Source organism: Chinchilla lanigera, unplaced genomic scaffold (genome assembly GCF_000276665.1).
Source record: "Chinchilla lanigera isolate Chin_1 unplaced genomic scaffold, ChiLan1.0 scaffold00048, whole genome shotgun sequence".
Taxonomy (NCBI): Eukaryota; Metazoa; Chordata; class Mammalia; order Rodentia; family Chinchillidae; genus Chinchilla; species Chinchilla lanigera.
In genome coordinates, this window is record NW_004955449.1 from 7,742,650 (window position 1) to 7,759,235 (window position 16,586).

General features: G+C 33.7%; 1 protein-coding gene across 1 annotated transcript in view; it reads left to right on the top strand.

The window, feature by feature from the left end:
* The window catches only part of Scn7a (sodium channel, voltage gated, type VII alpha subunit), an 83,960-nt gene that overhangs the window by 28,226 nt on the left and 39,148 nt on the right, over positions 1–16,586 (top strand). The window contains exons 6-10 of the mRNA XM_005393284.1: positions 213–304; positions 4,062–4,268; positions 10,872–10,941; positions 13,299–13,440; positions 15,958–16,161. Of these exons, the coding sequence (XP_005393341.1) occupies positions 213–304; positions 4,062–4,268; positions 10,872–10,941; positions 13,299–13,440; positions 15,958–16,161 (715 nt within the window). The remainder of the gene's footprint in view (positions 1–212; positions 305–4,061; positions 4,269–10,871; positions 10,942–13,298; positions 13,441–15,957; positions 16,162–16,586) is intronic.

A 16,586-nucleotide genomic window follows, 5' to 3' on the forward strand; every position in this document is an offset into this window, starting at 1 on the left:
AATTAACTTTTGATGATTAATATCTACTTCTCTGTTTTGTAACAATTTTATCTTTTAATCAACAATAAAATTATTTGAAAAATGGAAATAACATGAATAAGTAAAATGCTTCAATAGAAAACTTTAAAATAAATTTCAAAGAGCATAAAAAGCTGAACATAAGTAGCAGAGACTCAGTATGACTTCTGAATAACTCTAATTTACTTCTACAGGGTTGTAACAAGGTTCTCACCTCTAAACTTAACTTACATGCTTCAAATTATAAGAACTTTGAGAATTTTGAAAATTATTCCTTTAAACCAAGGTAAGAAATGTCATTGGATGTTTTTTCCATTGTATTATACATTCGTTCCCACAGTCATTTGTCTCTCTTATTCCTCAGAGAAAATGTTAAATTGACAATATTTTCTGTTTGAAACCAGTGAGTCAGCCGATCTTCAAACTTATTTGTTTCTCCAGGAAATGCAACAAAAATATATTTACTGTTTTTTACATTGTGCTAGTTCAATGGTTATAGTATCAAAATATAGATTAATCACTTATACTTTTACTGTTTATTTTTTGCATTTTTACATATGAGCTTTTACAACTCTTTTTAGATTCCTGAGGACAGTCCAGGGAGATGCCTAGTATACCTCCTCCTCTTGCTCACTGGCTCAAGAAACCAGTTGAAAGGAAGCAAATAACAGAAAATATGACAAATTTCCCTTTGCTGAGTGCTTGCATAGGATGCAGTCCACATACCATAAAGTTCTGGGAGTTTCTCTTAAATAAACAGAGAACTGGGGCTGGGGATTTAGCTCAGTGGCACAGTGCCTGCCTGGGAAAGGCAAGGTTGTGAGTTCCATTCCTGGTACCGGGAAAAAAAAAAAAAAAGAAAAAAACAAAAACAGAGACTTGTGTTCACAGTTTCTGCAGATGTTGAGGCCTAATTTACAACTTCCATTTCTGAACATATCCTGTCAGAAGCCCACTGGTAAACAACTTATAATTTATTTAGAATGAGTACAATCAGGTAAAAACAAGTCTGATAGCTTTTTGGCTGCTGAAAATCAGAAATATTATGAAATTATTCTATGAGAAACCCAAGGGCAAATGTAATGATGCTGAAATGAGGTCCGTTGTGGACTAGAACACTATGAAGAAGGTCACCCTCTGTGTACACTGGAGTCCAGGCTGAGCACATCAGAAAAACAGATCTGAGAGAAGATTGTGGTAATGGCTTCACAAACCATTCTGAAACATTGAATTGCCAGGTATGGTGGCGCACGCCTGTAATCCCAGCACTGGGGAAGCTGAAGTAGGATAATCCTTAAGAGTTTGAGACCAGCCTGGGCTACAAAGTGAGCTGAAGTCCAGCCTGAACTGCATAGCAAGGACTTGTCTCAAAAAAAAAATAAATAAAACATTGAGTTGTACATATTAAACAAATGAATTCTGGGGCTTCTGAATGATATCTCCATGAATCTGTTCAACAAAAGAAATTGTCTGTGCCATGATAGGTTCACCAAATCCAGAGCAGGTAATACTACTTTACAAATCTCTTTTAAATACAGGAACAAAGAAATCATCTGTTGTGCAGTCCCAGTACAACAAAATCTAGTGTCTCTCAGGAAAAAGATAAAAATATGATGCCAAAAGACTATTCAGTGATCATAGGAGCAGGGAAAGGCAGCACAATCAGTGCTTTAAATAATACCACTGTGTAAAGAAAGACTAGAGAAGTCCTGTGCTAACCAAAGATGAGGTGGACTAATGGAGGAGAGAAAGCTGAATTCAATTCACGCATAATTGGTAATCCTGAGAAGAGGCCAGGTAATCCCAAAAAGTAAATTGTTCAAAAATATGTTAGAAAACATTTTTTTAATTTTGTCACTGGAGGAAAAATTTTCTTATGAATGGAAAGGTCTCATCTTATACTAGACAAACATTAAAGCATACACATAGTATAAAATGTTATAAAACATTAAAGAATAGTAATAAATAGAACCTGTGAGCAATCAAGCAGAGTTACAGATCTATGTAAAATAAAGGTCATTCTTAGACTTCTTCAAAATAGTGGGGGAGTGTGCGAAGGGAGGTTGTGACACTAGAATTCTACAGACATATGTCGAGTCCACAGAAAAATATTGTGACCCATGCAAGAGCTCTTAAGTTTTACATGTCTGTCTTTCTTAAATAGTTGTATGAAAAGACATGAAAATAAAGTATCCAATAATGGCAAAATTTAATTCTAAAATAAATCAGAATGAGCTCTGAAACAATTCCAACAGAGAACAAATTTCAAATTACTCTTGCTTATAGGTTATAAGTCAAAGGTTACCTTATAGACATCTATGAGCCGTTCTTGAACTCAAGACACATGTCATTTATGTTTTAGAAAACTATGAAATACATGCTAACATTATAAAATTTTGGTACATTTTGCTAAATCGAAATTAACTCAGGTTAATTGTCACCTGTGAGCCACACTCATTTCTGAAGGGCAGGATAGTTGTTGGTATGGAGCAGCTTCCTCTTTTAGGCCAGGGATTACCATCGAAGTCCTCTCCACTTTCTCTGCATGAATTTTACATTTCTAACAAGCCCTTGCAAATATTTGAATGCTACTTGTCCTATAAGTTATGTCAAAGTATGCATGACACAAAATATATCATTGTTTTACCATTGTAATTCTGTCGAGGTAATACATTATACTAATAACAAATGATATATTGGAATAGAAAAGTGTGATTAAGTAAATATGATTATTTCTTTAACTTACATGGTAAAACAAAAGATTATATGGTCTATTCATTTTTATTTTTTTAATTTTCTGTGGTGCTGGAACTCTAACTCAGGGCTTCCCCATGGCTTCTGGTATGCTAGAAAGTGTTCTACCACATAGTTATACCCAGCCTTCATTCTTATAATTTTTTACATAGAGATCGATATGTTAGTTCAAAATAATAATTGAAATTTGACATAATCACTCAAGGCATACATATTTAACCCAAATACCAGAAAAAGAATACTGAACAAAGGGAGACGTGTTGAGTGATAAGGGCAATACAAAAATAAATAAAAATATGCTGTATATGGTTGCTTGCCTCTATATTTCTGGCTATGTAAGAGTTTAAGTCCACAGCATTCCCTTATTTTGAGGAGAGTGTGACCAGTCTGGGCAATACAAGGAAACCATGCTTTCAACTAAACACATAAATACATTTTCAATTATCACAGCAATAAGTGAAAAAATTATTCTCACTTTAATGGTAATAAAAGAGCCATAGAATATTGATAATTTCTTCCATGTCACAAAGCTATTTTCTGTCATACATTTTTGAGCTGAGAAGTTCCTAAATACACAGAGACCAAAAACCCAGAAAAAGAGAAACAAAGAGAGGGCAGGGGAGAGGGAAAAAATTAGTTTACATGCCAAAATATTAATAGTAATTTTACCTAAGAGATACAATTACATAATTTTTGTTTCCTGTTTTCAGTATTTCACTTTTCTCATTTAATAATCAGACAAATGAAAGTCCTTCAATAAATCCAACTTTAACTTAGAATTCTCGAGTAGTAAGAATTCTCATATAAGTAGTTTCCTTACATCACAGTTGTATTATTCACATTACTAATTACAGTAATTTTTGTTGACAGGTTTTGTTTAACTAGCTCTAAATTTGAATTATTATATTTGATTAAAGAATAGTGTAAAAGATTACAGTTTTGAATCATTTCTTGTTTGAACAATTTCAGCTCATTTTGATTTATAACTTTATACAAAACTTGTGCTTGTACTTGACGGTAGTAGTTGGTATGGCGAGCATATCCAAGAGAGAAATTGTTATTGTTTATATAGTAAAATGAAACAACCAAAAAAAACACCCTAACTGTAAATATTGTGTCTGAATTATTTCATCAGGTATTACAAATTAGCAATAATAAAGAAATATTAAAGTTTGACTTTTATTCATATTGATAGATGTAGATAAAAAGACTTTAAATATGATACAGATGTGTTCATTTCAAAGGAGCAGTATTTCTATTTTATCATAAACATACATTTCTCTTTCCAGGTCTGAAGTCACTGGTAGGGATTCTGATCCATTACCTGAAGAAACTTACTGGTGCCATTGCCCTAACTCTGTTTTTTCTGAGCATATTTTCTCTAATTGGGATGGGACTCTTTATGGGCAACCTGAAGCACAAATGTTTGTGGTGGCCCCAGGAAAATGAAAATGAAACCTTATACAACAGAACTGGAAACCTGCATTATACTGAAGGTAAGAATCACTCACCATCTATGTAAAAATTTTAAACTTCTCAAAGGCAGAGGCATCTTCACAGGAATAAACACTCAACTTTAAAGCCACCTACTTAAGTGCCCTAACTATCATGCTCTAATACAAACTTGGATCAGTTTCATTTATGAGGATAGCAGAGTTCCCAATCTTCAGAATGTTAAATCAGGGGAATTTAAATTTTGCAAGTTATGTTTTAAAAGTATCAGTGTTATTTGCTATTTCATTAGAGAGATCTTAAGATATGATCTTTGTGCTGTGATATTTCCATTCTATAATAAATGTGCTTATTTTATGAATGCTAATTTAGTCATTAAAGTTTTTGAGATGAAGTTAAAAGTCAAATCATGGCCATCATTATAGAAATTCTCATTACTTTTTATTTCAAAGGTTAATATATTGCTGTGGTGTGATGTTTTTAATTGTTCTGGGATGATAGCCAGAAGAGGACATGCTGGGTCAAATGGGAACGCTAATCCTAGTTTTTTGAGAACTCTAAACACTAATTTCTACAGTGGTGGCACCAGCCTACACTCCTGTCAACAGTGGAGAATGATTTCTTTTTTACACATAGCCCGTTCAGAATTTATTGTTGGTTGATTTCTCGATAATAGCCATTCTTTCTGAAGTGAGATGGAATCTCAGTGTTGTTTCAATGTGCATTTCTTTAACAACTAATGATGAACATTTTTTCATGTATTTATTTATCATTTGTATTCCTTCATCTGTTTTTTAAAATTTGTGTCTGTTGAATGAATAGTGATGTTGAACATTTTTTTGATGTATTTATTTGCTGTTTGCATTTCTTCCTCCAGAAGTGTGTGTTCATCTCAGATGCTCATTTTTGAATTAAGTCTTTAAATTTAATTGGGTCTATTTTTCTCCAAGTCTTTATACCTTCTTAATACTAGTTCTTTGTCTGAGGGACAACTGGCTAAATTTCTCCCACTCTACTCTTTATCTTTATGCTCCATTGGTGATTTCTTTGGTGTGCAAAAGCTTTTTAATAGAATTAGATCCCTGTTGTTGATTCTTTGTAGTATTTCCCATATGATCAGGGTTTTGTTCTTGAAATCTTTGACTACACATATGTCTTCAAATGTTTTACCTCGTCTCTTTTCCAGCAGACTTAATGTAAATGTTTTAGTATTGAGATCTTTGGTGCATTTTGATTTTAGTCTATTGCATGGTGAGAGACATGAGTCTAGCTTTAGTCTTTGGCATGGGAAAAGCCAGCTTATCCAGCACAATTTATTAAAGAGGCTTTCTTGCAGTGAACCTATTTGACCGTTTTGTTAAATATATGGTGGCTGACTGTGTTTGGAATTGTTTCTACATCTTCTAATCTTTTCTGTGGAACTTCAGGACTGTTTATTTATTTTTGCCAGTACCATGCTATTTTTACAGTAGCTTTGTAGTATAATTTTAAGTCATGGAAATATAATTTCAAGTCCCCCAATACAGGGATTGTGATGGCCCCTGCTTTGCCTTTGTGCTCAGGATTGTTTTTGCTATTTTAGGTATCTTCAGGTCTCAAATGAATTTTAGGAATGTTTTCTCTAGATCTGTGAGGTATGCTAATGGTATTTTGATTGAGATTGTATTCAATTTTTAAACATTTTTGGGAGTATGGCCATTTTCACTATGCTGGTTCTTCCTACCCAAGAGTATTATCAGGGGGGCCTGGGTATTTAGCTCAGTGGCACAGCACCTGCCTGGAAAGCATGAGGTCATTAGTTCGATTCCTGGTACCAGAAAAAAAACAAAACAAAACAAAACAAAACAGAAAAGGAAAACCAAGAGTATTATCAGGATAATACTTTCTTGCACGAGTGATTTTGGGAGTATTGCTTCCCTTTCAATTTTATTAAAGAGTGTTAGCAGGAGTGGCATTAGATCTCTAAATTTCTTGTAGAATTCAGGGGTGAATCTGTGAGGACCTGGGTTTTTTGTTGTTGTTATTGGTAAGTTTTAAATTAGACCTTTAATTTCATTGACAGATATTGGTTTATTTAGATTTTTATATCTTCTTAATTCGGCTTTGATAATTCATATGTATCTAGAAATCTGTTGATTTCTTCTTTGTTTTACATCTTATTAGAGTACAGGCTCTTGAAGTAGTTATTGATGCTCTTCTGGATTTCCATAGGATCCATGGTGATTTCACAGTTTTTATTCTGAATTGCATGAATTTGAGCCTTTACTTTGTTCTTTTTGGTAAGATTGCATAATATTTTATTGATTTTGTTTAATCTCTCAAAGAAACAATTCTATTCATTGATTCTTTGTATTGTTTTTTAGTCTATAATCAATTAATTTCTGCTCTGATCTTTATAAATTCCTCCCTCATACAAGCTTTGGGTTTCATTTGTTCTTCTTTTTCTAGAAGTTTGTTTGAGATTCAATATTAGGTTGTTTATTTGAGCTCATTCTGTTTTTCTTATGTGAGAATTCCACACTATAAATCTCTCTCTAGGAACTGCTTTGTCTCACATAAATTCTAGTATGTTGTCCAAACATTATAATATAATTGTAGGTATTGTTTAATTTCTTTTTTGATTTCATTCAACTCCTATTGGTTGTTCAGGGAGGTATTATTTAATTTCTATGTATTTATGTAGTTTTTGTGGTTTCTTTTGCTGTTGATTTCCAAGTTATTGCACTAAGGACAGATCATATTTATAGTATAATTTAAATTATTTTGCATTTACTTAAGCATGTTTTATGAGCTAGTATGTGGTCTATTTGGGAGAATGTCCCTCGTCCACCTGAGAAGAATGTGTATTGTCATTTTTCAGGGGAAACACTTTGTAGACATCTTCTAAGTCCTTTTGTTCACAGATTTGGTTTAGTTCTCATATTTGTTTGTTGACACTTTGTCTAGTTGATTTGTGTATTTGTAGCAGTGGGTATTAAAGTCTCCCATTACATCTGTGTTAATACTTATTTGCTTTTTCTTTTCTGTTAATATTTGTGTTATGTAATTGGGTATGAAAGTGTTTGGTGCATATAAATTTATGATTGTTATCCCTTCCTCTTGGATTGTTCCCTTAACAATTGCATGGTGCACTTTCTCTCTTTTGATTATTCTTATGTTAAAGTTCACATCACATTGTCTGCAAATAAAATAGCTACTCCTGCTTTTCTCTGGGTTCCTGTAATACTTAGTATTGCTTTCCATTGTTTAACTTTCAGTCTATGAATTTGTTTTTGAATTAAATGTAGTTTTTATATGTAGTATATTGTTGTCTCTTGCTTATGATCCATTCTGCCAGTCTGTTTCTTTGATTTGGGATCTGAGATCATTTACATTGATGTTTATAACCAATATGTACTGCTTTATCCTTCTCATATGTTGTTAGTATCCTATCTTTCCTCTCTACTGAATTGCTTTCTCTGCCTTGTGGCTCTTTTCTGTGGTGTTTTTGGAGATGTGATGCTCATTATGTCTTTCTAAAATATCAAAGCATTTTGGAGACTTTTTTAATGGTTTTGAGTTTCTTTAGGTGTTCTTTGTCATGGAAGTATCTTATTTCTCCATAGATTTTGAAAGATAATTTTGTATGATACACCAATCTCATTGGAGGTTGTTTTGTTTTAGAGGCTTGAAATAATTCAAGCTCTCGTTGACTTGAAGTCTTGTGTTGAGAAGTCTGCTGTCATTCTGATGGGCTTTCTTTTATAGATGATTTGTTTCTTTTCTCTAAATTCTTTTTTTTTTTTTTTTTTTTTTTTTTTTTTTTTTTTTTTTTTTTTTTTTTTTTTTTGGTTTTTCTCTGGTACTGGGAACCTGACTCATGACCTTGCGCTTGCCAGGCAGCGCTTTTGCCACTGAGCTAAATCCCCAGCCCCTCTAAATTCTTAATAGTCTCTTCTTATGCTGAATTTCTGAAATTTGATTATTACATGTGTTGATGTAGATTTCATTTGATCGTGGCTATTTGGAATTCTATCTGCCTCACTTCTTTGTATGCCAAATTCTTTATCCATGCTTCTGCCATTATTTCTGTGAAGAGGATTTTTATGGTGTTTGCTGTATCATTGATCTTCTCATTGACTCAGATCAATCTTATGTTGCTCTTCTTTGCTTTATCTTGCAGCTGTTGAATTGGTTTTTCATGGCCCCTTGCTATTTTTAAATATCTTTCTTTCTGGTCACTACCCCCAAATCTTATCTTATAGAGCTTATATTCTATCCTTGCCTTTATTCAATCTCTTGTATATATATTCAATGGGATTTTTAATTTCCTGGATATCTGTTGGGATATCTGTCCTGGATTCCATTTATTTCCTATGTGGGGTATACTTGCTTTCCATCATTTTCTTCAGCTCCTCTACTGTTTTATTTGTATCAACTCTAGATTTCTTGAGCCTGTCTTTCATTTTGATCATCATTTCTTTCTTATCTGAGAGATTATTTTTTCTATAGTTTCATCCATTTGTTTTTTAACTTCTGCTGCCATCATTTCAGGAAGTTTCAGTGGGTGGCTTCCAATTTCCTCAATCTCATTGTGCTCTGGACTTGTCCTGGGTGGGCTGGAGTTTTGAGGTTGCATTTTGCTTCTGCATCTTGTCATTTTCTATTTCTATTTTATTTTGTTTCCTGTGTTGATGCTTGTAGATTTCCTAAGGTGCATTAGCATCAAGACTTTGCCAGGAAATGTCTATTTCTCAGAGATGTCTTCTAGGTGTAGGCAGTTCTTGATCTTTCTATCTATTGCAAGAACTTACCTTCCAAATTTATTAATGACAAGAAGTTGCTCTCTATTGGGCTCAGCACCCACTCTTTTGATACTGGACTATGGTGATGGTTATGACCCAAGAAAATCACAGTGTTGTCTTTCAGGGGTGAAAGACTGATTACAACATATATGACATCCTAGTTAAAGTAATACAATTAACAGTATGAGTAGCATCAAGCATAGTCTAGCAGTTGACAAACTATGATAACCTTTAATGTGGTCCCTTTAATCATAGGAGCAAACTCTATATTTATGTAACAAAATCCAATATGTACCAGGAACTTGTACATGATGTTTCTCCTTAGTAAAGTGACTTTGTCAAGCATAAATGACATGTGAGAGGGATGGGGAGAAAACAGAGATTAAGGAGGGGAAACAGTAGAAGCAAGGCTGAAGGGAGAAGGATGATCATCGAATTTTTGGGAAACTGGGGAAGAGCACAAGACAGAAGGAATGAAATAGAAAGTGAAAGAATATTGAAATGTACAGTTGGTTCCTTCAGGACCTTGCACAGCTTCCTGTGTTCCACACCTCTGACTTCTCATACTTGCTGGTCATAAGCAGGGGAAGTGCCCTTGTTGCAGCATAGGCCAAGACTGCTTTCCTGCTTGTGCTGCTAAGCCAAGGCTGCTCTACTGGTAGCAGACCAGGCAGACTCTTCCACTCCTTTGTATTTAGGGCTAAGATTGGCTTTTGGTGGCCACTGGAGTGGAGTCTGAGTGGTCTCAACTCCTACCTCTCCACAGAATCCTCCCCCCTCTGCTTCCCACTTGCTGGCATTCTACTGTAACTGAATAGCTCTTCCCTCATTCCACTCTGGTATGTTGGCTGTGAAGTGACCTAGGACTGTTCTGCTGCTGGGTTTCACAGGGAAACCTTTGAAATATAATGGCCGCTCCACATACCCACTTTTATTCCATGTGTCTGTGTGCCAAAGCACAGCACCAGTTCACCTCACTCACCCACTGCTAGCTCTGAGAGGCCCCTCAGGAAACAAAGTCTCATCTTCTTGTTGGTGCTTCTGACTTTTTGTTGTCTCCTCACTGTCCCCTGCAGCACCACACTGTCTGCTGCAAACTTGGTACCACCCACTGTTACTATGCCACTTTCATTGGGTTTTGACTGTCATTCAAAAAGATACTGAACTATTTCTGGCTTTAAATGTCTTATTAAATAATTTTACGTGACAAAAGTAATATTAATTGAAATTCTGTTATATGAAAATATAAATATAAGTGAATATACATATTGAAATATATGTATAATTTTGTGGGTTCAGAGTCTATAATTTGTATTTAGAACATAATACCATCATACCTAATTTTCCATAAATACATGTTTGATATTTAATTACATTTTTATTTACACACGATCAGGAAGGACATTGGGATGAATATTGTGAACTATGACTCTACCAGCACAGCTGTTTGAAATTAGGCAACATCAGAGAAAGTACCTCACACTGGATCCTGGGGAATCCATCTTTGCTTAAGTATATCAATATGAATAAGCCCTGGAGAATATTGTGCTCTTCTTCCAGTCTTTAGAAATTTTTCTTTTAAATTCCTGCCAAACCTTGCTCTTTCAAGCACTTTTCTGAACTCTAAACTTGGAAGGGACTTTCCTCTTTCTTTGCTCAGCACTGTCACTTCCAGAGCACCAAAGCTTCCAGGTCCCTAAAGGCCTCTTGGCTTGTGCAGAAATGGTAGGTCTAAAAGGCCTAGATATTTGGTCCTTCTCAGCTATACAGAAATGTTCATCTTCAATGCAGGTCTAAATGAGCTTCCTGTATGCTGCTAATTCAAGATCAGATACAGAACATCATTTCTTTCCTATTTTTCAGAAACAGAAAACTTTTATTATTTGGAAGGAGAAGTAGATGCTCTACTTTGTGGCAACAGAACTGATGCCAGGTAAGTAGGACTAGTCTTTTCTTCCAGCACATCAATAGTGTCACCCATCAATAGTGCTTATTGAACAATTATTCCTTTTACTACTGGTTTCTCAGTTGATTCTATTATTTTGATCTCATTTTATTATCATTACTCAGCACCATGAGTGCTAAGGATGTAGCTCAGCAGTAGGGCACCTGCCTAGACAGCATGAAGCCCTAAGTGCAGTCCTTGGTACCAAAAAAAGAAAACAGACAAAGACTAACAAAATATCTTTTAGAAAAATGCAGTGAAGTTATCCTAGTCCAATTGTGAGTAATACAGTAAAATAGCATAAACTTCTTTGGTTATAAACAATATAAATTTTTTTCTCCCGGCGTGAATGGCTCAAGTTGAGATCAAAGACCCTACCTTGTTATTTGGTGAGAGCCTGCCTTTGGTTCAGAGATGATGCCTTCTTGTTATGTTCCTACAAGGCAGAAGGGCTATGGAGTCTCACCTCGGTCTCATTCGTGCAGAGATTGGTCATGTTCCTGAGGCCTTGCTTCCTGATGTAATCACTTCCTCAAAGCTCCACTTTCTAATTTATCACCTTAAGGTTCAGAAATTAAACACAAATTTTCACCGGAGCTGAAGCCTGCAACATAGGACCGTATTAATTCAGATTCATAGAAAAGATGAAGGCAGCTTAGCAAAATTATTGGTTCAAGGCCTAGAGACTAGTAAATCTCAGAGCTAAGACTTCAGCAAGAGTCTGGCTTTGTTTTCCATGTGTCCCAGCATTTGTGAGAATTACAAAGAAAGACAACATAAATTTATTCCTTTTTCTAGAAGAGAAATATTAAAGACATGACAATATTTCACATATTTATGGAATTCATGTCTTTTATGGCTGCAGTTTACATTAATAAAATTATTATTACTTAAAACACTACTTATAAATAATTATTCAGTGAGAAAATAAAACTTCCATGTCTTACTGTCCTATAATTTCAGAAGGGCAAGTAAATAGCTAGAAACATGGCATTTCTCACTATTATCATCTTTAAACAGTTTCCCTATGTTGCTTTGCTTAGCTGGTGTGACTTCAAATCCATCCATAAACTTAGCTCACTTTTACAAATGAGCTCAGATTGACAAAAGGTACATCAAGGAAGGAGCATGAGTTATATAGTTATATTTTATCACTTACTTGGCATGAATCTTTCTGTCCAGCTTCTGCTAAGCTTCCATTTTTGACCTTATCCAATTTGTGAACCTACCTCCTTGTGTAACATCCCCCTTCAACTAATTCTTTTTACACACACCCCCAGCTAAATTATGATATGAAATGCATTTCTGGTTATGAATCTTCAGAGCACAATAAAATATTTTAAGGCAAAATAAAAAGTCATGCAATGTTTCACCTGTGACAATCACACATTACTGTATGATAAAATACACACCCTCCAAATTAATACCTTAATATAAGAAGAAAAATTCATTTACTCAGATTCTGAAGATTAGCTTTAAGCAAGCATCAAAGCGTAAGTATTATTTAAACCTCTACTTTTTCTACTAAAAGGTTTCTGTAACATGACCAAACCTAAGATAACATGGAAAGGAAAGATATAAAGGCTTGGACAGAGGGAAATATGATTTATTTTGCTACTGCCCTGATAATAGATCAGAACAACCATGCACTTTACTAGGTAAAGGATGAATACTATCTGAAAGGAAATAAATATTTAATCTGCACTTTCTCCCAAGTGCAAATTCTGCTTATTAATTATTGATGTAATAAATGTTTTGTCACCTTTAAATAACGGAATCTAAGGCTTTGAGGTAAGATCATTAGAAAATTAAAGTCTTCATTATTGCAGTTTTATTTTTATCAGTACTATCTTCCTACATTTGTATTTTCAGTATGACTTTTGAATTTAAAAATCAGTGCTATGGTTAATAACCATATATTATTTTTTTTTAAATTGCCAAGGTAGTAAAAGATAAGTGTTTTCACCACATGAATAATAAGTATGTTAGGTATTGAATACATTAATTAACTCAAGTTAGCCATTTAACAATTTATACATATTTGAAAGACCATGTTATACACAACAAATGTACACAATTTTATTTGTCAATTAAAACATAAATAAATGTAAAACTATAAAAGCTTAGCAAAACTATCTCTATGATTCCTTATTATTTTAGCTTAATTAACATTATCCACGTGTATCAACTTAAAATCTAACTGACTTGCACTATTTTGACTGTAAAGTTTTGGAGAAACTAATTCCACTCTGTTGAATGAGGTGCCCTCTGCTAGTCACATATAGAATATGTTCCATATTTATTATTTGGCTATAACCCTAAAGTCACCTTTTCTTTGTCTTTAGTCAGTGTCCTGAAGGATATGTGTGTGTAAAAGCTGGCAAAAATCCTGATCATGGCTCCTCAAATTTTGACAATTTTGGGTGGGCCTTCCTTGCCCTATTTCGATTAATGGCTCAGGATTACCCTGAAGCACTTTATCACCAGGTAAGAAGAGAAGAACTATGGGGCTGGGGATTTAGCTCAGCGGCAAAGCACCTGCCTGGCAAGCGCAAGGTCATGAGTTCAGTTCCCGGTACTGGAGAAAAAAAAAAAAAAAAAGAGAAGAACTTGCTCTGCACTTAAAAATGGCACCATGCCATCCTTTACCCAAAATGATCAAATGTAATGTAGTGTATCAAAATTTTATATGTGAGAGACTTTGAGGATAAAAGAAAACAGAAGCAGAATTACTCCATATCAAACTATATGTAGGCTGCCATTCTAGTTCTATGATTTTGAACAATCCATTGTTCAAACAATTCTACAAGGTCAACAGACAGCCTCTGACTTACAATGGCTTTGCTTATAATTTTTTAGCTTCACAACAGTGTGAAAGTAATACTCATTCAGTAGAAACCACACTATGAATTATGATCTTTTTCTTTGACTACTGATGTGTCTTATTATGTCTTTTCTCCATACTATGCCGTAGTAGTGAACCACAGGATCACAAGGACAAACAACTTGTGTTCCACAGGGCTCTGTGTTGCTTGTGATGTTCAATAGGTGGACCAAAATATATTCACAAAAATTATTCTACTCTGCCTTCATATCTAATAATGTGTACTGTAGTTTTTCAAAATTGCAAAATACTAATTAAAACAGATTCAATATTACTTAAGCAACTATACTTGCAATCTTATTTGTTGATTATAATTTGTACATGCCTCATGATTTTGCTCTATAAAATTTCCTTTAAGAGGTGGGCTCAGTGGCAACCCATTTGTGACCCTTCCTGTCTCTCAGGATCTATTCCTACTCCCCACTCCCATTTCTACTATCCAATAAATTTTCCTATTCTTAAAAAAATTTTAATGAGATGTTGCACTACACTAAAATATACTATGTTGTTTTCAAAATAGCAGAATTAATATTAAGAGATGTTAGATAGAATTGTTTACAATTAAAGGGGGAATTTCTTTTTAAAAGACAGTACAACTGCACCATACTTATTTTGGTTGACTGACTTATGGGTTAGTTCAGTGGTAAAAATATTTAACCAAATTTGAAGCAGCTGGTTTACTGAAATATAGAGGTTATTAAAAATACTTTAAAAACCAAATATGCTCAGCCAGACATGGTGGCTTATTCCTGCACCCAATACTCTGGGAAGCTAAGGCAGAAGGATCACAAGTTCAAACTCGGTTTGGGCAGTTTAGCTAGACAACTTCTCAAAATAAAAAATATAAAAACACTGATGCTGTAGCTCAATGTGAAGACCTTTGGTTCTAGTCTTAGCCCCACAAACAAAACAGAAACAGAAATAAAAACAAGTAGCTCCAAGTTAATTAAAAATGTTTATTGAATATTGGAATTTTACATTATATTGTGAACATTCCTTTTTTGGTCAATAATGGAACCAGAACACGTGGGTACTCTACCAGTGAAATATATCCCCATGCTCTTTTGTTTATTTATTTTGGAACAGAGTCTCACGAATTTGCCCAGGCTGGCCTCATATTTTCCACATAAGTAAATTTTTTATTGATTCAAATGGATGCTTAAAATTTAAGACTGTCCACATTTGTTTTCTGGAAGTTTGTTCACGTACTTTCAATTGATGGAAATAAATAGTTGACAAGATTCTACATTTATAATTTTCTACTTGTAATTTTTGAAAACTTTGTATGACCTAATCTGTTAGTTTACTATTATGAAATAAAAAGGTTCTCATGCTAGTTATATTTTTTGTCCATTAATATGCTTCCAATAATGATTTCATATAGGTCACATAATTGATATGATTATTGCATCTTATTTTATCGAAATGTTTTACACTAAAGCAGGTACTATGACAAGTTCATAAATTTTCTTTCTCCTCAACTTTGTATATGCCTCATTTTGTACTTTGCTGTGATTTTTCATAACATAATGATTAGACAAGAGGATCTCTACAACATTCTCTGATTTGACAAAACTTTCAAAATGTAAAAATTCTATTACAAAGAAAATAGTTTCCTAGATTGAGGCTGGTCAATTTGTCCATTAAAAGGAAATTATTTTTATCCAAGTACAGTGGCATGTTCTCTTGGTCCCTGCGGCTCAAAAGACTGAAGCAAGTGGATCAGTTGAGCCTACAAAGTAGGGTAACACAGCAAGAATGTCTAAATAAATGTGTAACAAAATAAGCAAGAAAGAGACAATTATCCTTTCAATAATGAAGATGTGAGAGGCAAATGGTCACCCTAAAATAATTAAAATAATTAATTGGCCTAATTCCACCCTTGGTATTGTAACATATATTTTATACCTCACATATACATGTAAAATTGAAATTTTCATTTAGTTTTAGATAAAGGCAATGTTTAAACTAATTTTAATTACATCAGTTATGAATAAATTAAAACAAAATTTCATTTTATCTTTAACTTTTAGTGATCTCCAAAAAAAAAGAAAAAAAACATAGAATCTACATAGGTAAATAACATTTTGTTCTTTTTTCTGTACTCATCTTTTCCTTAGATTCTTTATGCATCTGGGAAGATCTACATGATATTTTTTGTTGTGGTCACTTTTTGGTTTGCCTTTTATATGGCAAGTTTGTTTTTAGGAATAATTTTTATGGCCTATGAAGAAGATAAACGGACAGCTTCTGAAAAAACTGAGATTGAACCAAAATTTCAACAGACTATAAGAGCACTTCAAGATGGAAATGAAGTAGCTGAGGTATGATTTTTTTATGCTTCTTAAAACTGTATTTCTAGATGTTCTGTCTCAAGGTCTCAGAGTACATTGCCTTCTGATAGATGCTTATATAGATTTGGTTCACAATTAGGTAAAAGTTGTTCTTATAACAGGACTGTAATACACTGTGATAAGAATGACCAACATGTTTAAATATTTAATAGATACATTTTTATGAAATATATATTGTCATTGCTGATAAACTATGTATTTAGAATTAATTTCTCCTAGTACAGTTATACTTTATTAACTCAAACTTGCATCAGATGACACACCAGAATTAACTCTGGAAAATGTCTCTTATTCAATTCTAAATGATGGTATCACCTTCCCTAATTTAAAAATGATGAAATACCAACAGAGTGGATGAAAGAACTATCACAGCATTTTATATATATATATATATA